Source organism: Protopterus annectens, chromosome 3.part0 (genome assembly GCF_019279795.1).
Source record: "Protopterus annectens isolate FY-2018-M chromosome 3.part0, PAN1.0, whole genome shotgun sequence".
NCBI lineage: Eukaryota > Metazoa > Chordata > Ceratodontiformes > Protopteridae > Protopterus > Protopterus annectens.
This window is the reverse complement of record NC_056731.1, coordinates 678,812,231-678,835,249: the sequence shown is the minus strand read 5'-3', so window position 1 is coordinate 678,835,249 and position 23,019 is coordinate 678,812,231. Positions and strand designations below refer to the sequence as shown.

The 23,019-nt window shown below is 39.3% G+C and overlaps 1 protein-coding gene across 1 annotated transcript in view; it reads left to right on the top strand.

The window, feature by feature from the left end:
- Positions 1 to 23,019, top strand: part of ADAMTS16 (ADAM metallopeptidase with thrombospondin type 1 motif 16) — a 1,625,291-nt gene that overhangs the window by 1,236,276 nt on the left and 365,996 nt on the right. The window contains exon 19 of the mRNA XM_044065078.1: positions 9,054 to 9,258. Within this exon, the coding sequence (XP_043921013.1) occupies positions 9,054 to 9,258 (205 nt within the window). The remainder of the gene's footprint in view (positions 1 to 9,053; positions 9,259 to 23,019) is intronic.

Genomic DNA, 23,019 nt, shown 5'->3' with positions numbered 1-23,019 from the left:
GAGATGAGAGAGCTCAGCCTCCAGTTTGGCTAAATAGTTGCATCTCTCACATATATTTGAACCTGTTTGGAGGAGGAGAGGGTTGTCTGTGTACATGAGACAGTTGTAACATTGCCTCAAAATTCCCAGATTCACCAGCTGGACTGGAGAGGAAACCATTGACTGACCTTTGGACATGCTAGAGTAATATAGGGAAACTGAATTTAAGATGGACCAATAGAGGACAGGGTAATCGTAGAGAGTATAAGAGTAAGTAGTGCTTATGGTTTAATAGTGCTAACTTGTAAGATTACTTAATTGGACCAGTGAAGGGCCTTAGAATGAGAATATGGTGTTTAAATGGAGAGATAGAGCAGTTCTAAGGGAAAAAGTGAAGAGCAGACTTTGTGGAGTCAGGAATAGTTTAAACCCAATTAGGCGGTGCTGCCCGCTGTTGCGCTATGCACAAAAACGCGCAAAAACGCGCAAAAGAGGGTTTTAAGAGAGGAAGATGAAGGAGTTTTGGAATTGACCCAAAATGACCAATAAAACTACAGTTTCAAGTCAGTAACCACTCCCACAGGGGCAGGCAAGCTGCTCAATGCTTTTCACCGCCACTGATCAACAGAGAGACCTCCCTTTAGCCCAAGTAAAAAATGGCCTCACAGAAACTTGCAAACAGTTCAAGAACAGTAAGCCTGTAACTGAACTTTTTTAAATCTCAGAAAAGTGGGAAAAAAGCAAGATTATTTTTGTTTTTTTGTTTTTTTCAGAGATAGCAGAGGTTAACAAGTATGAACAAGTTATAACAGTGCAGTAAATGACCCCACACAAGAGTGGTAGGCCAAAGACAGATAAAATGCAAGTTTTGAGAAAAAAACGATTTTAAAAATAAGTGCAAACAGGAAATTCAGTAAACAGCTCTAGGTTGTGCTCTAAATACAGTTACTAATGTAGAAATCAAGTTTAACAAGCCAGAAAATGCTCAAAATAGGCGGCTATGCAGAAAAACTTATCAAATAAACAGAGGAAAAATACTTAAAATCTCAAAAGTGGCTCCTTTCTTCTCTCAGCGTTTTCTCCTCTTGGTGGGTGCTTCACCAACAGCCAACAAACCTGAAAAGACGCCAAAACCATGAGGCAACCAGGTTTTAAGAGAGGAAGATGAAGGAGTTTTGGAATTGACCCAAAATGGCCAATAAAACTACAGTTTCAAGTCAGTAACCACTCCCACAGGGGCAGGCAGGCTGCTCAATGTTTTTCACTGCCACTGATCAACAGAGAGACTTCCCTTTAGCACAAGCAAAAAATGGCCTCACAGAAACTTACAAACAGTTCAAGAACAGCAAGCCTGTAACTGAACTTTTTTAAATCTCAGAAAAGTGGGAAAAAAGCAAGATTTTTTTTGTTTTTTGTTTTTTCAGAGATAGCAGAGGTTCACAAGTATTAACAAGTTATAACAGTGCAGTAAATGACCCCACACAAGAGTGCTTGGCCAAAGACAGATAAAATGCAAGTTTTGAAAAAAAACGATTTTAAAAATAAGTGCAAACAGGAAATTCAGTAAACAGCTCTAGGTTGTGCTCTAAATACAGTCACTAATGCAGAAATCAAGTTTAACAAGCCAGAAAATGCTCAAAATAGGCGGCTATGCAGAAAAACTTAGCAAATAAACAGAGGAAAAATACTTAAAATCTCAAAAGTGGCTCCTTTCTTCTCTCAATATTTTCTCCTCTTGGTGGGTGCTTCACCAACAGCCAACAAGCCTGAAAAGATGCCAAAACCACAAGGCAACCAGGTTTTAAGAGAGGAAGACGAAGGAGTTTTGGAATTGACCCAAAATGGCCAATAAAACTACAGTTTCAAGTCAGTAACCACTCCCACAGGGGCAGGCAGGCTGCTCAATGTTTTTCACTGCCACTGATCAACAGAGACTTCCCTTTAGCCCAAGCAAAAAATGGCCTCACAGAAACGTACAAACAGTTCAAGAACAGCAAACCTGTAACTGAACTTTTTTAAATCTCAGAAAAGTGGGAAAAAAGCAAGATTTTTTTTGTTTTTTTTCAGAGATAGTAGAGGTTCACAAGTATCAACAAGAGAACATTAAAGAGATATGTAACTAATGAAGCAGTTGCTGCTAACAAACAACTTTATATTTCATTGTTTCATCTACAAATAAAATACCTGTTGCCCTTGAAGAATAAATTGCCTATGTTACATTAAAAAATGATGAGCTAGTAATATTGCAAGAGGGAATGAATGGCAAACTGATAACTGGTTCATAGTTACTAGGTATCACCTCCAAAGAAGGACATTCTCAGGACTGCAGCATTGACCCCCTTTAAAGTACAACATAGTAGAGTATCAGCAGTACATCTACATACTGTGGGAGTATAAACCACAGCCTTCTGCATCAAAAGCAAGTATACTACCTGTTGTGCTACTAACAATGCAAGCAGACTTGCCATAAACAATACTAAACTTCTCTTCCCCTAAAGCCTTCAGCTCCTTGTAAAATTCACTTGACACTTAGCTATATCTGTCAACTTTTCAGCGCAAGAAATCTGGAAAAAGCCAGCATTTATTGGCCCCGGGGGGGGGGGGCAGGCAAAGGCCCATAACCAGGGACACATTTTAAATATTGCTTGTATAATCTTAGAAAGTTGCTAAAATAAAATATTTTGTGTTAGCATGCCTTGCCTGAAAGATGGGAACACTGAAACTTAAATGGCCATAATTATTTAGTGAATTCATTTCTCACTGATTTGCCAGAAACCCACATATTTTAAGAGGAACAGATCACAAGTATGAGCTAAACATTCCAAACATTCTGTGAAAATCTGGACAGTTGAGAGGTCTGGACTCAACCCCTTGAAACACAAGTGGTGGTACAGGGAGAGAATCCATGCTCCTGTTTGCTGAACCTAAGGTACAGGGTTTGAGCCTGAGTAACACTAACCACCAGGTATACCTAAATGGGGCATTTCACACACACACACACACACACACACACACACACACACACACACACACACACACACACACAGCTTACTTGGAACAGGTAAATTTACATTGGAAGCAATAAGAAGCAGCAAAATGCTGCACTGTATTTAAAATTGCGTGGGTGAACAGATGAAGTTATATTGGCAGCAGCAAAATGCTGTACTATATTTAAAATTGCATGGGTGGACAGGAAGAACAGGACATGATGCTATGGGACTGTTCTTAAAGAAGAACTCCATTAAAAAGCATTATTTTTAATTAAACTATTAAAGTAAATGTGACAGTCCCAAAAGTGCTGCCCAGGGCAGAGCTCCCTCCCCCACCTCCACCACACCACTGGACTAGAGGCTTCTGAGCATCCCAAAATCATAAATTGTATGTTTTTTGCTTGCTTATACTCTTTATTTCACTTTTTATTGTACTCTGCCTATTTAATACTGTTTTTAATAATGTTAACTAAACTGCACAGTTTGTAGTGCATTTGTTTGCCTTACTATGCCTGTTAAATTGTAATTTGTTGCAGCTTTCACTGTTTGCAAAGTTTTTTTTTTTGCTATTTCTACTTTTTACAAAGTAATTGTTGCTACTTTTCACTGTTTGCAAAGCATCTGTTGTGTTTGTTCTATTTTCCCAACAAGCAGTGTTTTAAATATCCAATTTGTTTGCTGTTTAAAACATTATTTAGTGTCTCCTTGCTGTTTTCTAGCTGTATAAAACATTACTTAGTGTCTCACTGTGGTTTTTCTGCTGTTTAAAACATTTTTTTAATGTTTCCTGCCTAAACTAGTGTAGTTAGTAGCTGTAGCATAGTCCAGATACAGGTTTGCTGCATCTGGATCTGTTTGTAGTGGCTGTTGTATTCTGAGCACATTTTCCAAGCCACCTTTGATTGGAAGGGGGCCTTCTGCACTCTTGTGAGAGAAGTGTGCTGATAGGAACCTGTCTGGTGAGGGGTGACTGGCCTAGGGCTTGGAGTAAGCATCCTAATTGATTCTTTTGAGTTTAACGTTTAATTTTTTTAAGTTTTAGCTTCTGGTATTTAAGCCCTGCATTTGAGTGGATTTCTGCGTGTTTGCATGTCAGGCATCACCTCACACTGCCACACATTTGTGTGCCATAGCTGGACAGATAATTTTGACAATGTTTCCATTAGATACAGCCATAGTACATTAGTGTAGTCCTTGTCTATAGTACATTTCCAGTCTAAGAAGTATTGCTAGTGAGCTGTGACCTGTTCAACTACCAGAGACATCCAAAACACAAGACTGCTACAACTAACACAGTTCAAACAGCACCCAAGACACATAGCAACACCAATGTCTCACCTACCAAGCCCGTAAGGTGTAACACTTAAAAACAACATTTTCTTGTTATTGGAGACTCTATAGAGAGACACAGGGAAGTCCCATTCACCAGGTCCGATAAGGAGAAAGTCATGGTCAGCTGCCTGTCCGGTGCCAGAATTCATCAGATCACACATGCCCTCAGGTCTCACAGCAACAAGTACCATTATGACTCCATCATAGTTCATGTTGGAGTGAACAACCTGAGACATACCTCACTGGACTATATGAAGAGAGATATGATTGAGCTGTCTGAGTTTGTGTCCCAGGCAGGTATGTCCCTAGCCTTTAGCAGCATATTACCCTCACCTAGAATAATGCCATGGTATAAACAAAAAATGATTGATTTCAATAATTGGTTTCGTTTTTGGTATCAAAGGGGATCCAGTTTCTGTCAACTTGGGATGATGTGGTGGACAAGCCTCCCAGCTTTGCCAGAGATGGCTTGCACCTGGCACCACTAGGCTTTCAGTTGCTGGCAAAGGCTCTTGCCTCCCCATAGTGCCTTTTTTAGGAAAGGTCTCAAAAACAAAATTGCCGATGTGCAAATTATCCGTCATAACAAAATAAGAGTTATGCTGCTAAATGCTAGGAGCTTAAACCATGCACTGCACAACCTGGAAGCACTTCTGTCACTAGAAGATGTAGATGTTTGTGCAGGCACAGAAATCTCATTCAAGGTTTCAGAGAGTACCGCGGCCTTGCAAAGCTACAATGCCTTCAATACCTTCAGACCACAAAATGAATGTGTGAGAACCAAAGGAGGCAGTGTTTCTGTCTATATTACAGATAAATACACCTCCCAACTAATTAGACTGGAGAACTCCATGAGTTGCACCAAGTTCAGATTACTGTGGGTAAGACCCCCAATCAAGTCATAGCTAGTTATAGATCCCCCTCTATGAATCATGATGTGCATGAGGCCTACTTGACCAAACTAGAGTCAATCCAAATATTGCCAAATTTCAATTATCCCACTATCAACTGGGAAACCTACTCTAGCCATAATTCACATGCACAAAAGTTCCTTGACTTTATTAACTCAAATGCCCTTGAAAAAATTGTTCAAACCCCAACAAGAAGAACAAACATTCTAAATCTGGTCCTCACTAACATGACAAGCAGATGCACCACCGCAACTGTCAAACCCTCATTAATTAAATCTGACCACAATTCCATCATCTTTGAACTGGCACTAACACCAGAACTCACAAAGGATGAATTCAGACTAAACAATTTCACCAAGACAAATTCTGCCATCCTAGGGGTGGGTATAAAAGCAATCCAAGCCCCATCCCCAGCTGGAAGTGGTAATTACACCAAAGCTTACAGTGAAGCCCTGTAAAATCACTTCTGTAAGTGTATAGATTTGGCTGTTCCAGAGAGAATCAAAGCCAGAGCCCCAAGGAAAAACAAGCCTCCCTGGTGGACATCCAGCATCAACAAATTTTGTGACAAATGCAAAAAGCTGCTGTCTAAGAAAACTAAGGCGAGGCCCCAACAATGGAAAAGCACCCTCCTCATTCTCAACAGGCAAATAAGACATGTCGAATCCTCTAAGGGTAGCTTTGAGAAAAACCTAGCAATCACATCCAAGAATCACCATAAGGCCTTTTACAGCTACATACATAGCCTAAAAGTGAGGATCCAAGAATGTGCCGAACTAGTGACTAATGGTATCACACGCAACGATCCAACAGAGATAGCAAACTGGCTAGCAGACAGATTTGGTGAACATTTTACTCCCTTATACCCTCCAAAATTATCAGAGACCTTGCCCTCAACTTCCCCTCTATCCTACATATCTGAAGAGCAAGTCATTAAAGCCTTGTCTAAGGCAAAAAAACACAGCCTCTGTGGAACCAGATGGCATCCCAAGCTGTCTTCTAAAAAAACTAAAACATGAACTAGCATCACTTTTAAGTACCCTGTTCAATCATAGCCTATCCACAGGCTTTGTTCCTGCAGAACGGAGAACAGCAACAGTTATTCCCTTCACAAAGGTGGCTTAGAAACAGACCCAGGGAATTATAGACCATAAGTCTGACCTGCCACATCTGAAAGGCAATAGAACCATCATGAACCTTAAGACCCTTAAGACATAGGCGACCTCCAAACTCTGGATCTGACCCAATTTGGCCTTGTACAGGTCAGATCCTGCCTGTTACACCTGGTGGATTTCTTCAAAAATAGGCCACTGACGAGGACAAATCTGTGCACACAGTGTACCTCCACTTTGCAAATGCCTTTGACACAATCCCACACTCAGGCATTACCGATAAGTTTAGCAAACTGAATGTAAACCCCTTTGTTGTAAGATGAGTTGCCATCTGTCTCACAAACTGGTCACACACTGTCAAAGAGGTTGACTCCATATTAACCAGCAGACCTGTCACCATCAGAGTGCCACAAGAGTCAGTGCTGGAACCTCTATTGTTTGGTATATACTTCTCAGAAGTACAGGCCAAAACTAAAGGGCTGTGGCTGACCAAGTTTGCAGACAACTGCAAACTGGGTGCAATTACTGAATCCCCAAATGATGTCAGTGTACTTCAGGAGGTTCTTACACACACCAACGACTGGTGTCTTAGTCACTGTCTCAAACTGAATGCAAAGAAATAAATCATCATTCCCTTTGGTAAAGATAATGTCCCTTCACACTATCAAATTAATAGCAATACCCTATGTACCAACGAAGTTGTAAGTGATCTGGGATCACAAGTAGAGTGCAACCTTAACTTTGACCACCATGTGTCTACTCTAGTAAGGAAGGCCTTCTACATAGTACATTTGATTAGCAAAGGCATTGCCTCTAGAGCAAAGGAGGTTTTAACCCATCTATACTCGTCACTAATCAGGCCCATAATTCACTATAATGCCCCTTTTGGCATGCACCATACAAAACACCTGCAGCAATTGGAGAGACCACAGAGGTTTCTAACAAAGAAGATCAAGGGTTTCCAGCACATGCCTTATACAGGCCGACCAAAGTCACTATACTCAGTATCACATAGACTTCTTAGGGGAGACTTATGCCTGGCTTACAGAGCAATCTCCGACCCAAACCTAAAGAATCTGCTGCACATCTGTAAATCGAACGTAACTAGATCTGCCTTTTCCAAGGCCTAAATATGGCCTGCAACTTGACTAGGACATGCTGGAAGGACAGATTTGTCTCCCAGTGACTGCTGCATCTTTGGAATAGGCTGCCAATTCATGTGAAGCAAAGCACCTCCATGACATTGTTTAAGAGGAACCTGGACGAGTGGATGGGGCACTGTAAATTCTCAATGGGGATAGTGCCCACAACCCCCCTGGACATGCGAAGTCATTACTAAATACAGTCCTGGATATTTTCCAGAGTATCTATAGTATTACATTGGGTTAAAACGGCTAGGCTGGAAATAACCTCTGGTTCGATAGCCTAGTAACCTCCTATAATACTGTGATCCTGTAGAAAATTGGATATAGAGTTCTGCTTGCTTGAAACAGAAATACCATGCGCATTTAATTTTGTCTGAGTTGTTTAGTTTACGGCAGTCATTGCCTTTCTGCTGTGCTAGGAGGAGTGGTTATCTTGTATGTTTATCCACTGCAATACAATGCTCTTGTCTGTGACTATCTTCACAAGCCCTTAAAAATGTCAATTTTTTCAATACCTTGGAATCTGGCTAGACCCTTCTTCCAATTCCCACCATTATTTGGACAATACAGCCAAGAAGATTACTTCACAACTGTTTTGGCAGGAAAATCTCAACCCTTCCCTTTATCTTACTCTCTCAATGGAGATACAGTCTCCCACTAGCTGCCGCTGTGTACAAAAGAAATGCTACATCCATCCAGTCAGTCTCTAATAACATCCATTGATTACCTTATCACTAAGTCTTGAACGTCACTGTTAAACTCTTAAAAATGGTTTCCAAAGAGCTGATCTGCTTGACTCACAGCGGTTCAATCTTCTAAAAGACCAGATGCTGTCTGTCTTAGCCTTGGAACGTACAAGACAAACTCCACTTTGTAATCTCATTAGCCTCAGCCTTCAGATCCACTGCTGGAACTCCCATCTAAGTTACAGTGTATAGATCAGTCTTTCTCTATTCTAAGGCCTAAACTTAAAGGCACTTCTGTGAAAATGCCAATAAAAATTTGTAAAATGAACCAGTTTCTTCTTTGCACTCTATTAAACCCTCCCTCCCCACACATGCGCATGCACGCACACACACACATAGCCTGCTTTAGTAGGGTGGGTGGGGGGTGGTTGAGACAAAAAACTCTACTTTCTTGCAATGAACTATGTGTCACAACCAAGATATGCCAAGTTTAATATGTTTTATAGTTTCACATAAAAATATGTGAATGGGTAGTGGTTACAGCTATGGCAAAAGACACAATGCCATTTTGCACCACATTTGAAGCTTTAAATGTGTAAATCCAACTCTGACTAAAATATTTTTCTGTCAAACCATAATAGTTATTTATGCGCTTTTAAACTCTGGGTGCATTTAAAGCTGCTTGTACATTCTTTTTGGAATTCACTGGTAACAAGATATAGCATTTTGTATGCTGTTTTCATTAAGATATATATTTTTAACTTAATGAGTAATATTTTGTATGCATTTGGTATGTTTTGTTTCATTTTGTTTGAGAAGAATATACATGGAACTACTCTCCAAAACTGTTTATTGACAGATATTGTTTTTCCTATTTTTATGTCTCAACTTACTTTAGTTGGCAAGTGGATGACTGGGGAACATGTAGTCAGACCTGTGGAGGTGGAGAACAGGTCCGGCGAGTTCAATGCGTGCAGAAAGTGTATAACAACAAGGTGATAACAGTAGAGGACTCCAGATGTCCTTGGCCTTCTCCAGCCCGTAAGCACATGTGCAATAGCCAAAGCTGTCCTCCTGCATGGAGTGTAGGAACTTGGTCAGAGGTAGGTTTCTGAGATAGTACTGCAGAGAAAGAGACAACTGCAAAATGTAGTTTTGAACTTTCTTACATTGTGAAATATTTATATGCATCATGTATATGACTGCAATTTTTTGTAAATCTGTATTTTCTTCAGACAATGCATTTTTGTCAGACCATTGAAGTAAACCTTTTCTGTGTGTGTTTTGAAGTGATTATGTTTGAACACATAAGTATTCAATTTATAAAGAAATACAGCATGTTTAGAGAGTCACCAGAGAACACATGTGAGTGAAATTCTGGTCTTTCCCCCTCAGAGCACAGGACATACACTACATAATGATATAATCTCTGTTAACAAGCTAACTGGTAAATAAATGTGAAAATGTGTATATCTGTTTATCTATATATGATATAGTTATATATTCATGTGTGATTATGTATTTATCTGTCTATATATAGCTAGCTATACCTAAATTTACAAATATATAGATAAAAAAAAAAAAATATATATATATATATATATATATATATATATATATATATATATATATATATATATATATATATATATATATATATATATATATATATATATATATATATATATATATATGGGTCTACTTCTTTTGACCTAACTTTCATTTGCCTGACACTCATTTTCCTGACCCCATTTGACTGAAATTTCATTTGCCTGACACTTCATTTGACTGACAAGTATTATTAGCAAGAAAATGGAATATGCCCCCTTCCCCACTGCAGTGCGACCCTGGAGTTAGAATATATAGTTAGGGGGGTGTGGGGGGCACAGCCCCCCACAAGGGGGGGTGTGGTGGGCGAAGCCCCCCACTTCATTTCCTATGATATTGTTAACTTTTGATGTAATATTGCTTAGTAACAGAAAAGTAAGTGGGGGGGCTTTGCCCCACACACCCGCCCTAACTATATATTCTAACTCCAGGGTCGCACTGCAGTGGGGAAGGGGGCATATTCCATTTTCTTGCTAATAATACTTGTCAGGCAAATGAAGTGTCAGGCAAATGAAGTGTTAGGCAAATTAAATTTCAGTCATTTGGTCTCAGGCAAATGAGTGTCAGGCAAATGAAAGTTAGGTCAAAAGACGTAGACCCATATATAAATATATATATATATATATATATATATATATATATATATATATATATATATATATATATAGCCAGGAGCAGTTCTTTTCATTAAAATGTGTTTTGTATGTTGAGTGTAAAAGGTTGTGGATCTAATCGTAAATCAGCTGATAGAACCTTACCTTCATTTTCACAATGAAATCATAGTACAGTGAGGATCTCAAAGTTGGTATATGTAATTATTAGGTTGTGGGGAAGTGCAGGGGGTTGCCCCCTTTCACAAAACACTATGTTCTACTGCTTTTTTTCAATATTTTTGTGGATTGATAGTTATTGTTTTTGACCATTAGTTTGTCAGTCATTGGTGTATTCACTTTTTGGATTTCTGATGGAATGTTATGCTTTAATATATATATATATATATACAACCAAAGTACAAGGCTCTTCTCCAAAAAAAGGCAACACCACCAGCTTCAAGAAAGGCTGTATAAGCGCTTTTGTTCCTTTATTCCACCATAAAAATGGAACTTCATTAGATACAAACATATACATCGTTTCCTTCCATTTAAATACCAAGTATCAGTCAATTGATATCATTTTTTTTAAAAAAAAATATCACTACATTAAATACATCTAAAAACAAAGCTTTCCATTTGAAACTAACCCCTATACAATTTTATTCATGATCCCCGCTAAAATTCCTACACATACCTCTTATGGTAAAACTCCACAAATATTTACAATAAATGCATCTAAATTATAAAAAAGTGTATACTTATTACCTACCTACAACAACCTATCCACTTAATATTTTTTTATATATATTGGTCCTATTTAGAACTTTGTTTTTATTTTTATTTCTATTTACATTTAAATTTCTTCCGCCTGGGAAGAAAGCTTGGCATTGCCCCAGGTGACCATGTTATGCTAGCAGGATGGGTGTTTGTTGGAACTGGATTAAGGAGGATGATCTTGAGAGGCAAGCCACTCATCACCCAGGTTTCTAGGCCTACAGCACTGATTAGTCCAAGCAGTAGCTGGATTTGCCTCCTGTCCACAGAGGCCATGTTAATTCATACTGATTTAGGCAAGAGCGTCTATGCTGAGCCAGAGAAACAAGTGGTGGTGGTGGAGTTTGAAGCATGCATGCCTCCTCTCCCAAACAAGTTGTCTATGTTGAGTCCATTAGCAGCCTAGGGGAGGAGAGTTTAGGCCTCTCCACAAAACTCACAGCTGGCCTATTCTGTACCACATAAATTTGTATCTTTATGTCCACATAAAACAAGTCTGAATATTTATCTTTTTTTACAGGCTTTCTTGACCAGTTTATGCAAAATTACTCAAAATGACTGCTTATTTTTAGAATCTCTGACAGGGTCTGAATAACTTTATTTTAATGAGTCCTTGTATTTTGTATTCTTTGCTGTGTTTTAAGCATGCCATGCCAAGATTTTTCCTTCTTCTGCTTAGTATATTTGCATTAAATATGCTTTCTTGTAAAAGGTTAAAATTAGATACGAGAAGTTCTCTTTTATTCACTCACTCTGTCAGCCACTGGACTGACTTTAAGGTTTCTGCTGCTGTTTCATTTTTAACTGGCTCTATAGACAACAGAGCTACAAATCCCCAGAAACTCCATAAGCTGTATGGCCATAATGCCAAGGAAAGAATGTGTGGCTACAGTCTTCTTCTGCAGTCTCTTTAAGAGCCAAAAGTCTTGAAAGTGATGGTCATTAAAGTGTGAGAGCCAAGGTAATAAATTCCTAAAGAATATGGTCATCTTTTACACAAGCCCATCACTGTTTGCACTGAAGAAGCTCAGTAACAGAAATGTCCCATAAAAAGGGTACATTTGTTAAGTCAAGCACTATTTATATGTGTTAGTGTAAGGATAATTGCATTTAAGTCATAGCTCTCAACTTCTTTGCTTATGAATCAAGAACAAAGCCAAACGTTATAAAAGGATGAAAGCCTAAAATTAGAGAGCATTTTTAAATATAATTCTAATTCCATTTAAAAGTTAATATAATATCAGATTTTGTATTAACTTGCATTTTCTGAATGACAAGATGTATGAAATTCTAATGTCTGGCATTACTGACTGATTGTAATCCTCAGTGATTTACCAGAAAATCAAAAATTTTACAATGGACGAGGCAAAATATAAGGCAAAATTAGGGGTGAACTTCAAAATGTGGGGCATTGCGATGTTTGCTTAATGTTAATTTAAATCTGTGTTTTTGTATACTTTTCATTAAAACAAAGGTTAGAACTTCTGAAGTATATGATGACGAAAGAAGATGCGCATCCACCTTGGGTTATCTGCAACACTGAATTTTCCTCCGTTATCAGTGTTTACAAAATGATTTTTAAGGCTTATACTGAATGTTGAAAGCTCTTGTTTGTGGTATTAATTTTTGCTGCCGCTAGACTAATCCTAAGCATACTTGTTTGCCACACTATATCTGTAAAATCATGTTCTTTACTGTTACATTTTAACATAACATTACAATTATCCTTGTACCATAAATTCTGCTCACAGTTTTGCTATGTACTTCTTATGAGACCTCCTTGCAATTGCCTTCTTTGTTATTATATTGCTATTATATATAATTTACATGGTAAGCAAACAAATGCACTTGCTAGACATATTTATGGATGCAGGAACCATGTCTTCCGATTTTTTGTGATTCACCACCTGATAAAAGACCCACAAGGTAGGTGTTTAGACATACATTTAGATATATGTGAGTTGAGATGGAGTTGAGGCTTGATGACACAACGTACCTAGGTAAGTCATTGCCCTATAGTTGTCATCATCTGGTTTTAACATCACATATATATATATATATATATATATATATAATATTATATATATATATATATATATATATATATATATATATATATATATATATATATATGTATATATATATATATATATATATATATATATATATATATATATATATGTATACGTAATTTATGTGATTTAAGATATATTTTAAATTATTTGTTATTTAATATGAAATTATAGTATAGGGCTTTTATTTATAACATACAGATTTTTTAAATATGGTATGTCTTTTTAAGTCTAATTGATTTATTATACCAATTAGTGTCACTGATTTATTATATAAAGCTGGGGTTGTGTTTTTGCATTTGTTCTGAAGAAGTCCCTTGCTACTGAAGGGAAGAAAGCAGTCAACGTATTTTCCAATAAAGCTGTTTGGTTTTACCTGTTCGCTCCCTCACTGTTGTGTTTTGGTTCTGAAGTTTATCTTGGCGATTATTTTGGAGGTTATTGGTAAAGATGGAAAATAGTAAGGGACCAAGAATGGATCCTAGCAGAACACCTTGCCCCACTGGGAGGAGAAGGGAGAGATAGTTATGCCATTTAACAGCTTATTGCCAGAGGGACAGATAATTTTTAAATCACAGTAGAGAGGAGTTATCCAGGATGAGCTCAGAGAGAGTTGATAGTAATTTGGAGTGGGATACCACGTCAAATACCGTTGATAGGTCTAGAAAGACAACAGATACTAAATTACCAAGATTTCTTTGTTGGTTGATGTGGTCAGTAAAGGATACAAGGACAAACTATGGTTTGTCCGAAATCCATGTTGTGAATTTGTTGGCTGGTTATATTGAAGAAGATTATTCAGTAGTGTAGCCTAACAAGCCTAAGGATTGTATAGCCTAACAAGAACTGAGCTTTGTAAAAGGGGAGGGGGTCATTGTTCCTTGCTGCTGACGCAGGAGGCATTCTCTACAATAAAAATTGAACACAAAAGTGATTGCTTGCTAAAAGTTTAAAGGAAAACTTAACATTTATTCTAAACAGTGAAACTATCAAAACTTTTTTTTATTCCTGATTGAATTTCCGATAATTTGCTATCAGATGGGACAACAGTGGTATTGGGAAAAATCAGGGTTGCAATTTCTTTTTAAATGAACAAAACAGGGCTGTAGACAGAGGAATATGGAATAAATTAGTGTAAGGAAAGTTCTCAGTCAGTAACGATAGCATGCAATATCACACATGTATATCAAGCCATCAGTTATAATGGATTTTTCTCCCAGGTAGCTAACTAATTAGCAAGCTGGTTTGCAATATCATACAGACATCAGTCCCTATGTTATAAAGGCATTTGCTTCTTAGCAACACTATCCCCTTAACCTAGGTACATCTGGATAACAGAAGAGTTGGTCACTATTTTTATATACACAGGTACAGCATATACTTCTTATCTAGCTGTTTCTTCATTACCCTAGGCAAAGAATATGTGATTCAACATATCCTTATGATAATCTAGTCCAGGATTACTGCTGACCTTTATATACAAACAGATACTAGCTATCCAAGTGTATAAGAATAAAAAATAAGGGAGGAGAAATATCTAACACTGAGAAGGTTGTCACATCTGAATGGATACTGGATATTGTGACAGGGTTGGGAACTACAGGAAAAGTTATTAATTCTGCTAGGTCAACTGTTTGCAAATCCTGTATATAAGTATTTTTTTTCCTTGTTTCTTAACTATTAAAATAGGACTGTTACAAGGAGTTCAAGTCGGGACTGATATATCGTGTTCTAGTAAGGCAGAAATGACAAGTTCAATCCCTTTCTCTGCTTCAGCTGACAAAGAATAGCGGCCTACCATAGGCAGACGCTCACAAGGTTTCAAAATTATTTGCACAGATTCTGCACCTTTTATGAGCCCTAACACTTTTTCCTGGGTAGTCTTCCATGTTAGTAGTGTCTGAAGTCTGTTTTGTTCTCAAAACAGTGAAAAGGGCATCCTCATTTGTAGGGATATTAGTTGAATGCAATCCTAAAAGTCTTTTTGTGATATCAAGAAAAACAATGTCTGGTATACAATAAACAGCCCATTTCAGTTTACATAAAATTTCTACCTAAAAGATGTAAAAGAGCAGCATGTTGGTCTTTTCACTGACCAGTTTGTACAGGGGCAGGTCTTGTTTCTGAATAGTATCAAGGGACTCCAAGCACTCCCACTCCATGAATTGTTTTGCTGGACAGTTGGTGATGTCATCTAGTAGCTCCTATAGGTTCATAGGTTCATAGGTTTATACTAGGCTATCTGCCCTAAGGCATTTATAAGCCTAGCCCAAATTTTTGTGGCTTACGCCACCCCTTATATGAAAAAATACTGTGCCCATTAGTTTGTTGTGCCTCTGTCCAGCAGTGACACAGAGATGATTCCCGGGGTAAACCTACGATCTCCCATCCACAGGTCAAGATTTCTCTTGAACAGAGCCAGCGAGGTGCTCTGCCTCACATGGACTGGGATTTTATTCCACAGCATAAGGAGTCTCTGAGTGATAAATCTATCCCTCCAGCACATCCTATTTATATCCGTGCTAAGGTTTAAGTCGCTTGCTCTAGTGGTTTTGGTGGATTTGGATTTTTTGAGGTGGAGCATGTCCATTAATTCCGGGTTGGACATGGCCTTGTATGTCAGGCACATGTCACCTCTGAGCAATCTCTGAGAGAATTTTTCAATGAGAAAAGGAAGAGAAGAATTTTACATGGTAACTTTGACAAAAGGACTGTCCCAATTAGCTGGTGCCAAGGAATAAAGATGTGGCTCCTGTTCACAGCTGTTCCATGACTTTGCTACCACACTGGTGGCTGCCAAGCAGTGCTCCATGTGGGAGCTTGTCTCTCTGCTTGCTGTGGCAGTTAGACATTTGTCAAACGTGTCTGTTGTAGAAAAAGTGGGCATTCATTTTGGCTGACTACAATTAAAACAATTAGATGACCACAATTTCTCTTGTGACATTTGTGGTGACATAGAGGGATAATACATTTGCTGTCATTGTCCCAGGGCTTGCAGTTAAAGGAACCTATATCTTCCTCTTCCTCCATGATTCCTACTTCCCCTTCTACATAAATCAGTATCGAACTGTTGGAGTTGAACATGTACTAACTTTTCCTTCTTTTGTTTTCTTCCGTGAGTATATTGTCTGCCAGGTATTGTACTTGGTTAACAATTTCATGAATGCCTAAACTTAGCCAGGTTAACCAAACATTTTTAATTTGTTTTTCAGTTGGAGATAAAAAAAAAAAAGCAACCAAAAAAAACACTGGCTGCCACACCTTCTGTAAGTTCCATGTATCTGGAAAGAGACTTCAAATGCATCTGTCGTGCATTGCATATATGCATTAATGCATTCATTTTCTTTCTGTACTATGGCCTTAATTCTTGCCCAGTTAAGTGTTGGAGACATGCTGTAGTAACAGCTTTTAATAAGTTATTTCTAGAGTTAAGAAATCCATCATTTGTATGGTTTAGGATATTATCACCTATATTAGATTTTCCCATATTTGTCTGAAAATATCAGGGGGTGGTGGGACTTTTCATACTGCTCTCAGGTCTTTGATAGTTGGATTTTGTAGCTGTGCATGTCCTTCTAGTATTTTGTCATATTTAGCTGAATGTGTTTTAATTGGAGAGAAAGATGCTGTAATGGTTTGAAAATCCACTATAATCTAATGGTGTACTACTCGTATAATATGTTCAGCTTCACTGTCCTTGGAAGCTGCAGGAACTGGTACCTCTCTCAATGGATGCAATTGTGTATTCTGTAGAATAGATCATTATCAGTGAAAAAATCAGAGTCTGTTTCTTTGTCAGTGTTTTGTTTGGTAAAGGGTGTCCATTGATATTCTTCCCCATGTATAGTTATCGGAAACTTTGCAACTATTTGCTTGATCTTTGGATGTTAATTTTCAGTGGAGAGCTCTTATTAGGAAATCATTTTAATTTTCGTATATCTTTTGTATGAGTTCCATATTTGTGTTTATGATAAAAAAAAAATGATGCAACTGTTTTCTTTTATTAGGTATTCTCATTAACATTTGATCTGACATTGTTGGGATGGATAGTGGTTGTCACTGCTGTCTAAGTCTAGTATTACAGACCGACCTGCGGGGATGAGCAGAAGTACTGGAAGTAACTTTTGCCTTATCTGAGGAAGTGGTACTTGTTTTGGTAAGGTTCACCTCCACCTGCCCTCTCAGAGAGTAAGAACTGTCAGCTTTCTTAGAAGCAGGTTGATCGGGGGGGGGGGGTGGCAGGAGGGATCAAAGGTCAGTTATTGTCTGAAGAGTCTGTCTGTATAACTGCTAATTTTTCTCACTGCCTTATAGGATATGTACCCCAGGAATGAGATTTTTCACCTGTCGATTTCTGTAGTGAATTTACTATTCTGTTAGCTGCCTGAAACTGCGGCTTCACTCTAGCTGATTTATATTTTAAACTTTTAAGTCCATATTCCTTTTCCATATTTTTGCTTCTTGACATTTATTAAAAGCTGAACAAAGAGATCTGGTACTTAATTTCCCTTCTGTTTTAGTTTAATATTTAGATTTTTAGCATCAAAAGAAAATTTTTCCAAAAATTGTAAAGTAATATCATTTTTAGTGAGTTCAGACTATTTTACCCCCAACAACAACCGTTATCTTCCATACTTATTAAACATATGTCTGTCTGGAGTTCCTTACTCCAGTTGTTTTAAAACCCTTGCATTGTCGCCCATGGTAAAATCCCAAAACCATACAAAAGGGATACATACATGATTATTTTTATAAATCCATGCCCATTCTAGTAAGGAATCCTCTCTGTTCCTTTTTTTTTTGTTTTGATTAGAATTCAAACTCCTATATAGGAGGGGATGCGCCATCCTTATGACAAAGATACTCTCTCTCCTTGTTATTTTCTTGATAAGAACTCAGACTCATACAATGAAAAACATGTGCGCTCTTAGTTTTAACTGATTAGTTATTTCTTACATACAATTTCCCAGACTCATACAATTAGTCTGACATATACAATTATATCTAATGTTGAGATTGTGAGTAAAGCTTACATGTAGATACCACAAAATTCTGCTGAAGGTGAGAGAAATAAAATCATGTATTGGCACAACAGAAATCTGCCTGACAGAAGACATGTCACAGTGGGCCCAGTGGCATTTCCTGGTGCAGCAGCACGCAAACAGCTTGAAAAATCCAAGAAATCACAGCAGCAAGGTTAAGAAACAAAATAATTTTCATACAACACAGTTCAGTGAGAATAATAATCTCCTTTATTGCAGAGATCAACATAGATGTGGGAGACTAGGAAGTCAAGGTCCTGTCTCCCCGAACTATAAAAATCATGGATATTTTTATAAAATTTTTGATTAAAAGCAGCAGTATTGTAACAATTAAAATACAGCCACTAACCAATAAAAATAAATGCTACAGCATTAGTCTTGCTAACTAAGATCTGAGCTTTTCTATATTAGGCACAATTTCCAAATTCCAGAAAAGAATTTTATGCAAAAAAAGAACAGAACTTTCTAACTGCCATTTTAGCACTTTCGTTTTAGCAGGAAACAGACTGAAACAATTAGGAATCCAGCTTGAAATTAAAGCATATTTAAAATGAAATACTAACACTAACATTTTTCTCTACTTTTCACTTCTCCCTTGACAGGTCCAACACTGAGTTCTGTGGTACACCACTAGTAACTATTTTGCTTTCAGAAGTGGCAACTGCAACTGTAACCACACAGATTTTGTCAGGAAGCCACCAAGTTTACTGCAGCAAATGCAACAGCAAACATTTAATTTATATGTTCCTTTATTTCATCAGTTGTTTGTACTAGTCAAGTTTGTAGTACAAGACCATTGCCTCAGGTTATGTTTGAAGATTGCAGTGCTCATCAGTAGAATTATATGTTCTCCAAAAGGAAGTAAACAATAAGCCAGTTACAAACAGCATGCAAAGATAAGGCAGAGAAACAACATGCAAAGATAAGCCCCGGGATTCATGAAGCTTGTGCCAGGTGCAGGCATAGCATAGGCGGTATAACGCCAAATATGGCCACCGAGCGATTCAGGTACGATCTAATTCCATGTCCATTACCAGCGAACGCCAGATCTGCGCAGCTCCTGGCATAGGTATGCAAATCACCCCATGCGCAGTACTGCAGCATGCAAATGAAGGTACATAGCGATTCATGAAGTGGCGTAGGCGTAGCGTAAGCCTACAGAAATGTAAACCAAAAAAAATGGTTTACCTTTTGACAAAAAGAACATTGGAGCCTTGGAAGCGGACCAGACTCATGTATTACAAAGTTAACATATGCCAGTGGCTAAATATAAAGCCAATGGCATAAGAAAAGATGCACAACACATAAAAAATAACATTTAATGTCATGGCCACAGTAACGCAAAGTACAACCGTAGCGCATGTGTGCAAACGGGAAAACAAGGAAAATATATACAAATGTCATAAAATAGCAATGTAACACAAATCATGATTTCACCATAATAGTCAATGGTATGCATGCTACACCACAACCAAGCTGTAAGGGTTGCTAAGGGCCTGTGACAGTGTTTGGCGCAGTAACTATGAATTAGTAGTCAATGCCATGCAAATGAGGTAAGTAATAGTGAATCGCAAATGTCCCGCTGGCCTAAGGATGTACCATACAGCACATCGCTGCAACACCGAGGAGTGGTCTGGAGGAATACATGACATCAGCAGTGGGGTGTGCCACTGCAGCTGTAAGCACATTGGAGTAATGCAAATCTGGGCTGCCCCTTGCTAAGCAAAGCCGCAGGACAGGGGTGTGGATGTAGGTATAGCTTTGCTTAGCTGAGAGCACACATGGTGCCCAAAAGTGCATGTGTACGTGGATGAAAACGTGCCCGAAACCCGGTAAGCAGACACACGTGCCACACACCACAGCCCAAAAAGGAAGTTTAGGGGAAGACAATAAGGAAATGCTGCAGTAGGGTAATTGGAGTACAACTGAGCAATTAACACCTATTAACTCACAGTGGGCCATTGACAGCAGTTAACAAGGCTGCTAGCAGCAACCTGAAGAACAGGATAGGGGAGGTGTCAAATTGCAAAGAAAAGAGAACTGTAACCGCCTAGCAAAGCAAACCTGCAGTAAATCGGCAATAGAACACATTTCGCAAGACAATCTTGGTTCGGGAAAGTACAAAACAAGAAAGCAGGCTGCTGGATGCATGCCAGACAATGGGAGGGGAATCGTTAAGAAAAGTTGAGGCAAGAGCAAGAGGTAATCGATTGCAGCTAAATGTAATTCAACACCAAAGGCAGCACAATAGCAGTACCTGTGGTAAAACACAAAATACCCTGAAACTCCGAATGTACATACACACCCTATGACATCATCAGTGTTCAAAGCACAATAGTATAAGATGTGAAGGCACCTCACACACACTTGTGTATTCCCAAACACTGCACCATCGGTGTAAACAGACGGGGGACTTTTACAATGTACTTGTTGGGAGCTGCCATAGCTGTGATTCATCAGCATGTGTTGGAGACTGAAGGTATTGTGGAGGCTGATGCTGACAACCACCTCAGGCCCCGGAGGAGGAGAAGAGTGTTCAGACCAAGGATAACCTACCAGGGGCTACATGATCTGGAGATAGTAGAGCATTGCAGGGTGGACAGGGACATCATACAGCAAATAGTTGAGCTGTGCCAGCCACGCCTGAGATCCAGAAACAACAGAGGGGAACCCATCCCAGTGGACACAAAGGTATGTGTAAGCTTGAGAATACTAGCCACAGGTACCTTTCAAAGGCCAACTGGAGATATCATGGGGATCTCACAGGCATCAGCATCTATGGTACTCCACCAGTTCCTGGATGCCATGTTACCACATGCCAGTGAGCATATATACTTCCCCCGAACGCAGGACTAGTTGGCCAGCAATATGCATCTCTTCCACCATGTGGCACACTACCCGGAGGTACTGGGTGCAATAGACTGCACGCACATACATATCAAGTCACCACCCGGAGAGCATGGTAGGTGCTACATAAACCACAAGGGATACCACTCCATCAACTGCCAGGTCATGTGCAATGCCCAGGGCATTATCACGGATGTGTGTGCTGGCAGCTCTGGAAGCTACCATGACTCCCACATCTGGCATGCCTCACAGCTGTATCAGGTATTTGTCAGGGAGGACATCCCATATGGCCACCTTGTGGGGGATGCTGGCTATGCACTGGAGCCATGGATGATGACTCCCATCAGAAATGCACACACACCCATGCAAGAATGCCATAATGAGGCACACGCACAAACCAGAATCATCATAGAGTGTGTGTTTGGGATGCTGAAATCATGGTCCCGTTGCTTGGACATATCTGGTGGAGCCTTGCAGTACTCTCCAGGCATGTATGTGCCCATATCTTCATAGTATGTGCCATGCTACATAATATGATCCTGCGGAAACAGCTGCAGCAGGGGCATAATGGTGAAGGCCCTCACAGCCCACAGCAGTTGCCAAGGCCATCACAGGCACAGAGGGATTCAGACAACAAAAAACCTGTGCCAGCCCCAGTAGGCAGATGGAGGCGTGCCCAATATGCCCATGCCTTGGCAAAGAGGGAACGTATAGCACATACACTGATAGTGTAGGCCCCTTTGGACTGACACACTTCTCCACCTGCACACACAGTAAAATGGATGGAACACACACACGACCACCTGCAAATTGTAATGTATAGGTGGCCTACTGTGTGAATCCTACATAGGCAGCCCTCAACTATTGTACACACTACAGCTATTGGAACAAGGAAAGTCAATACCTGAACAGTAAACGAAGCTAACAGCATATGTTGATACTGTATGTATAGGTTCCTAGGTACATCGGTAGGTACATGCCCGATTGTCAGAGGCCATTCAGCAGCCTAGGCAAAATGTGTCTGCTATCGCCACCCCATCGATTAACCAGCAGTCCCTCTGTGGAGCAGAGCCAATTGCGGGATCCACGTGTGTAACCACAGTTCCCCACCTACTCTTCATGGATTCCCCGGTGTGTTAATGAGGGCCTCCATATAATGTAATTAGGGATGTAGTGCCAAAGCATGGGGAGTACCCATGACAGGTATCTGCCACCCCAGCATTCTCTAGTTATGGTTCTGTCAAGGTGTAGCTCATTACAGTGTGTGGCTCACTCTGACATAGATTCCCAATGCTGGAGCACATCCATTAAACATCACTTGGACATACCAGTAATTGGTATCATCCATATGTAAACTAACTGAGTTACACATTTGACTGCAGTATGGAGGAACAGCCATAGTACAGTCCACATACAAAACACCATTAACACCTGTACAAATCACAGATGACCAAGTGGTAAAGCCACTGACTGTGTCGTGTATGTACCCGGTTCCATGTCCTGCAAGGTCCGTTACGTAATCCTCATGGCACGAATAATGGATGTTGGATGCAGGTCATTACAGCACGTTTAAGCACATGTTAGCAGGTTTATATGGCGGCAAGTGATGGTAAGTGTTGTTTAAACATGACTACATGGATATGCGCAAAACAGGTCTAAGCTTTGCCAAATTCCACGCAGACTATGGTCAAAGATGTCCAGAACAGGTGAAACCAGCATTATTCACCCTTGTACTAACAGTGTCTGCTCTTAGAGGTAAAACGACCACTGGCAGGAGTAGAACACGCAACCATGTACACAATCACCTACTACTAAGCTACCGGAGATGTACAACGGTAGGTGTGTATTGTGACATGTTAAAACACAAAAGGGCAGAGTTCAGCAAACAGTATACACTGCCATGTACCCAACGAAAAGTGTGTACACTC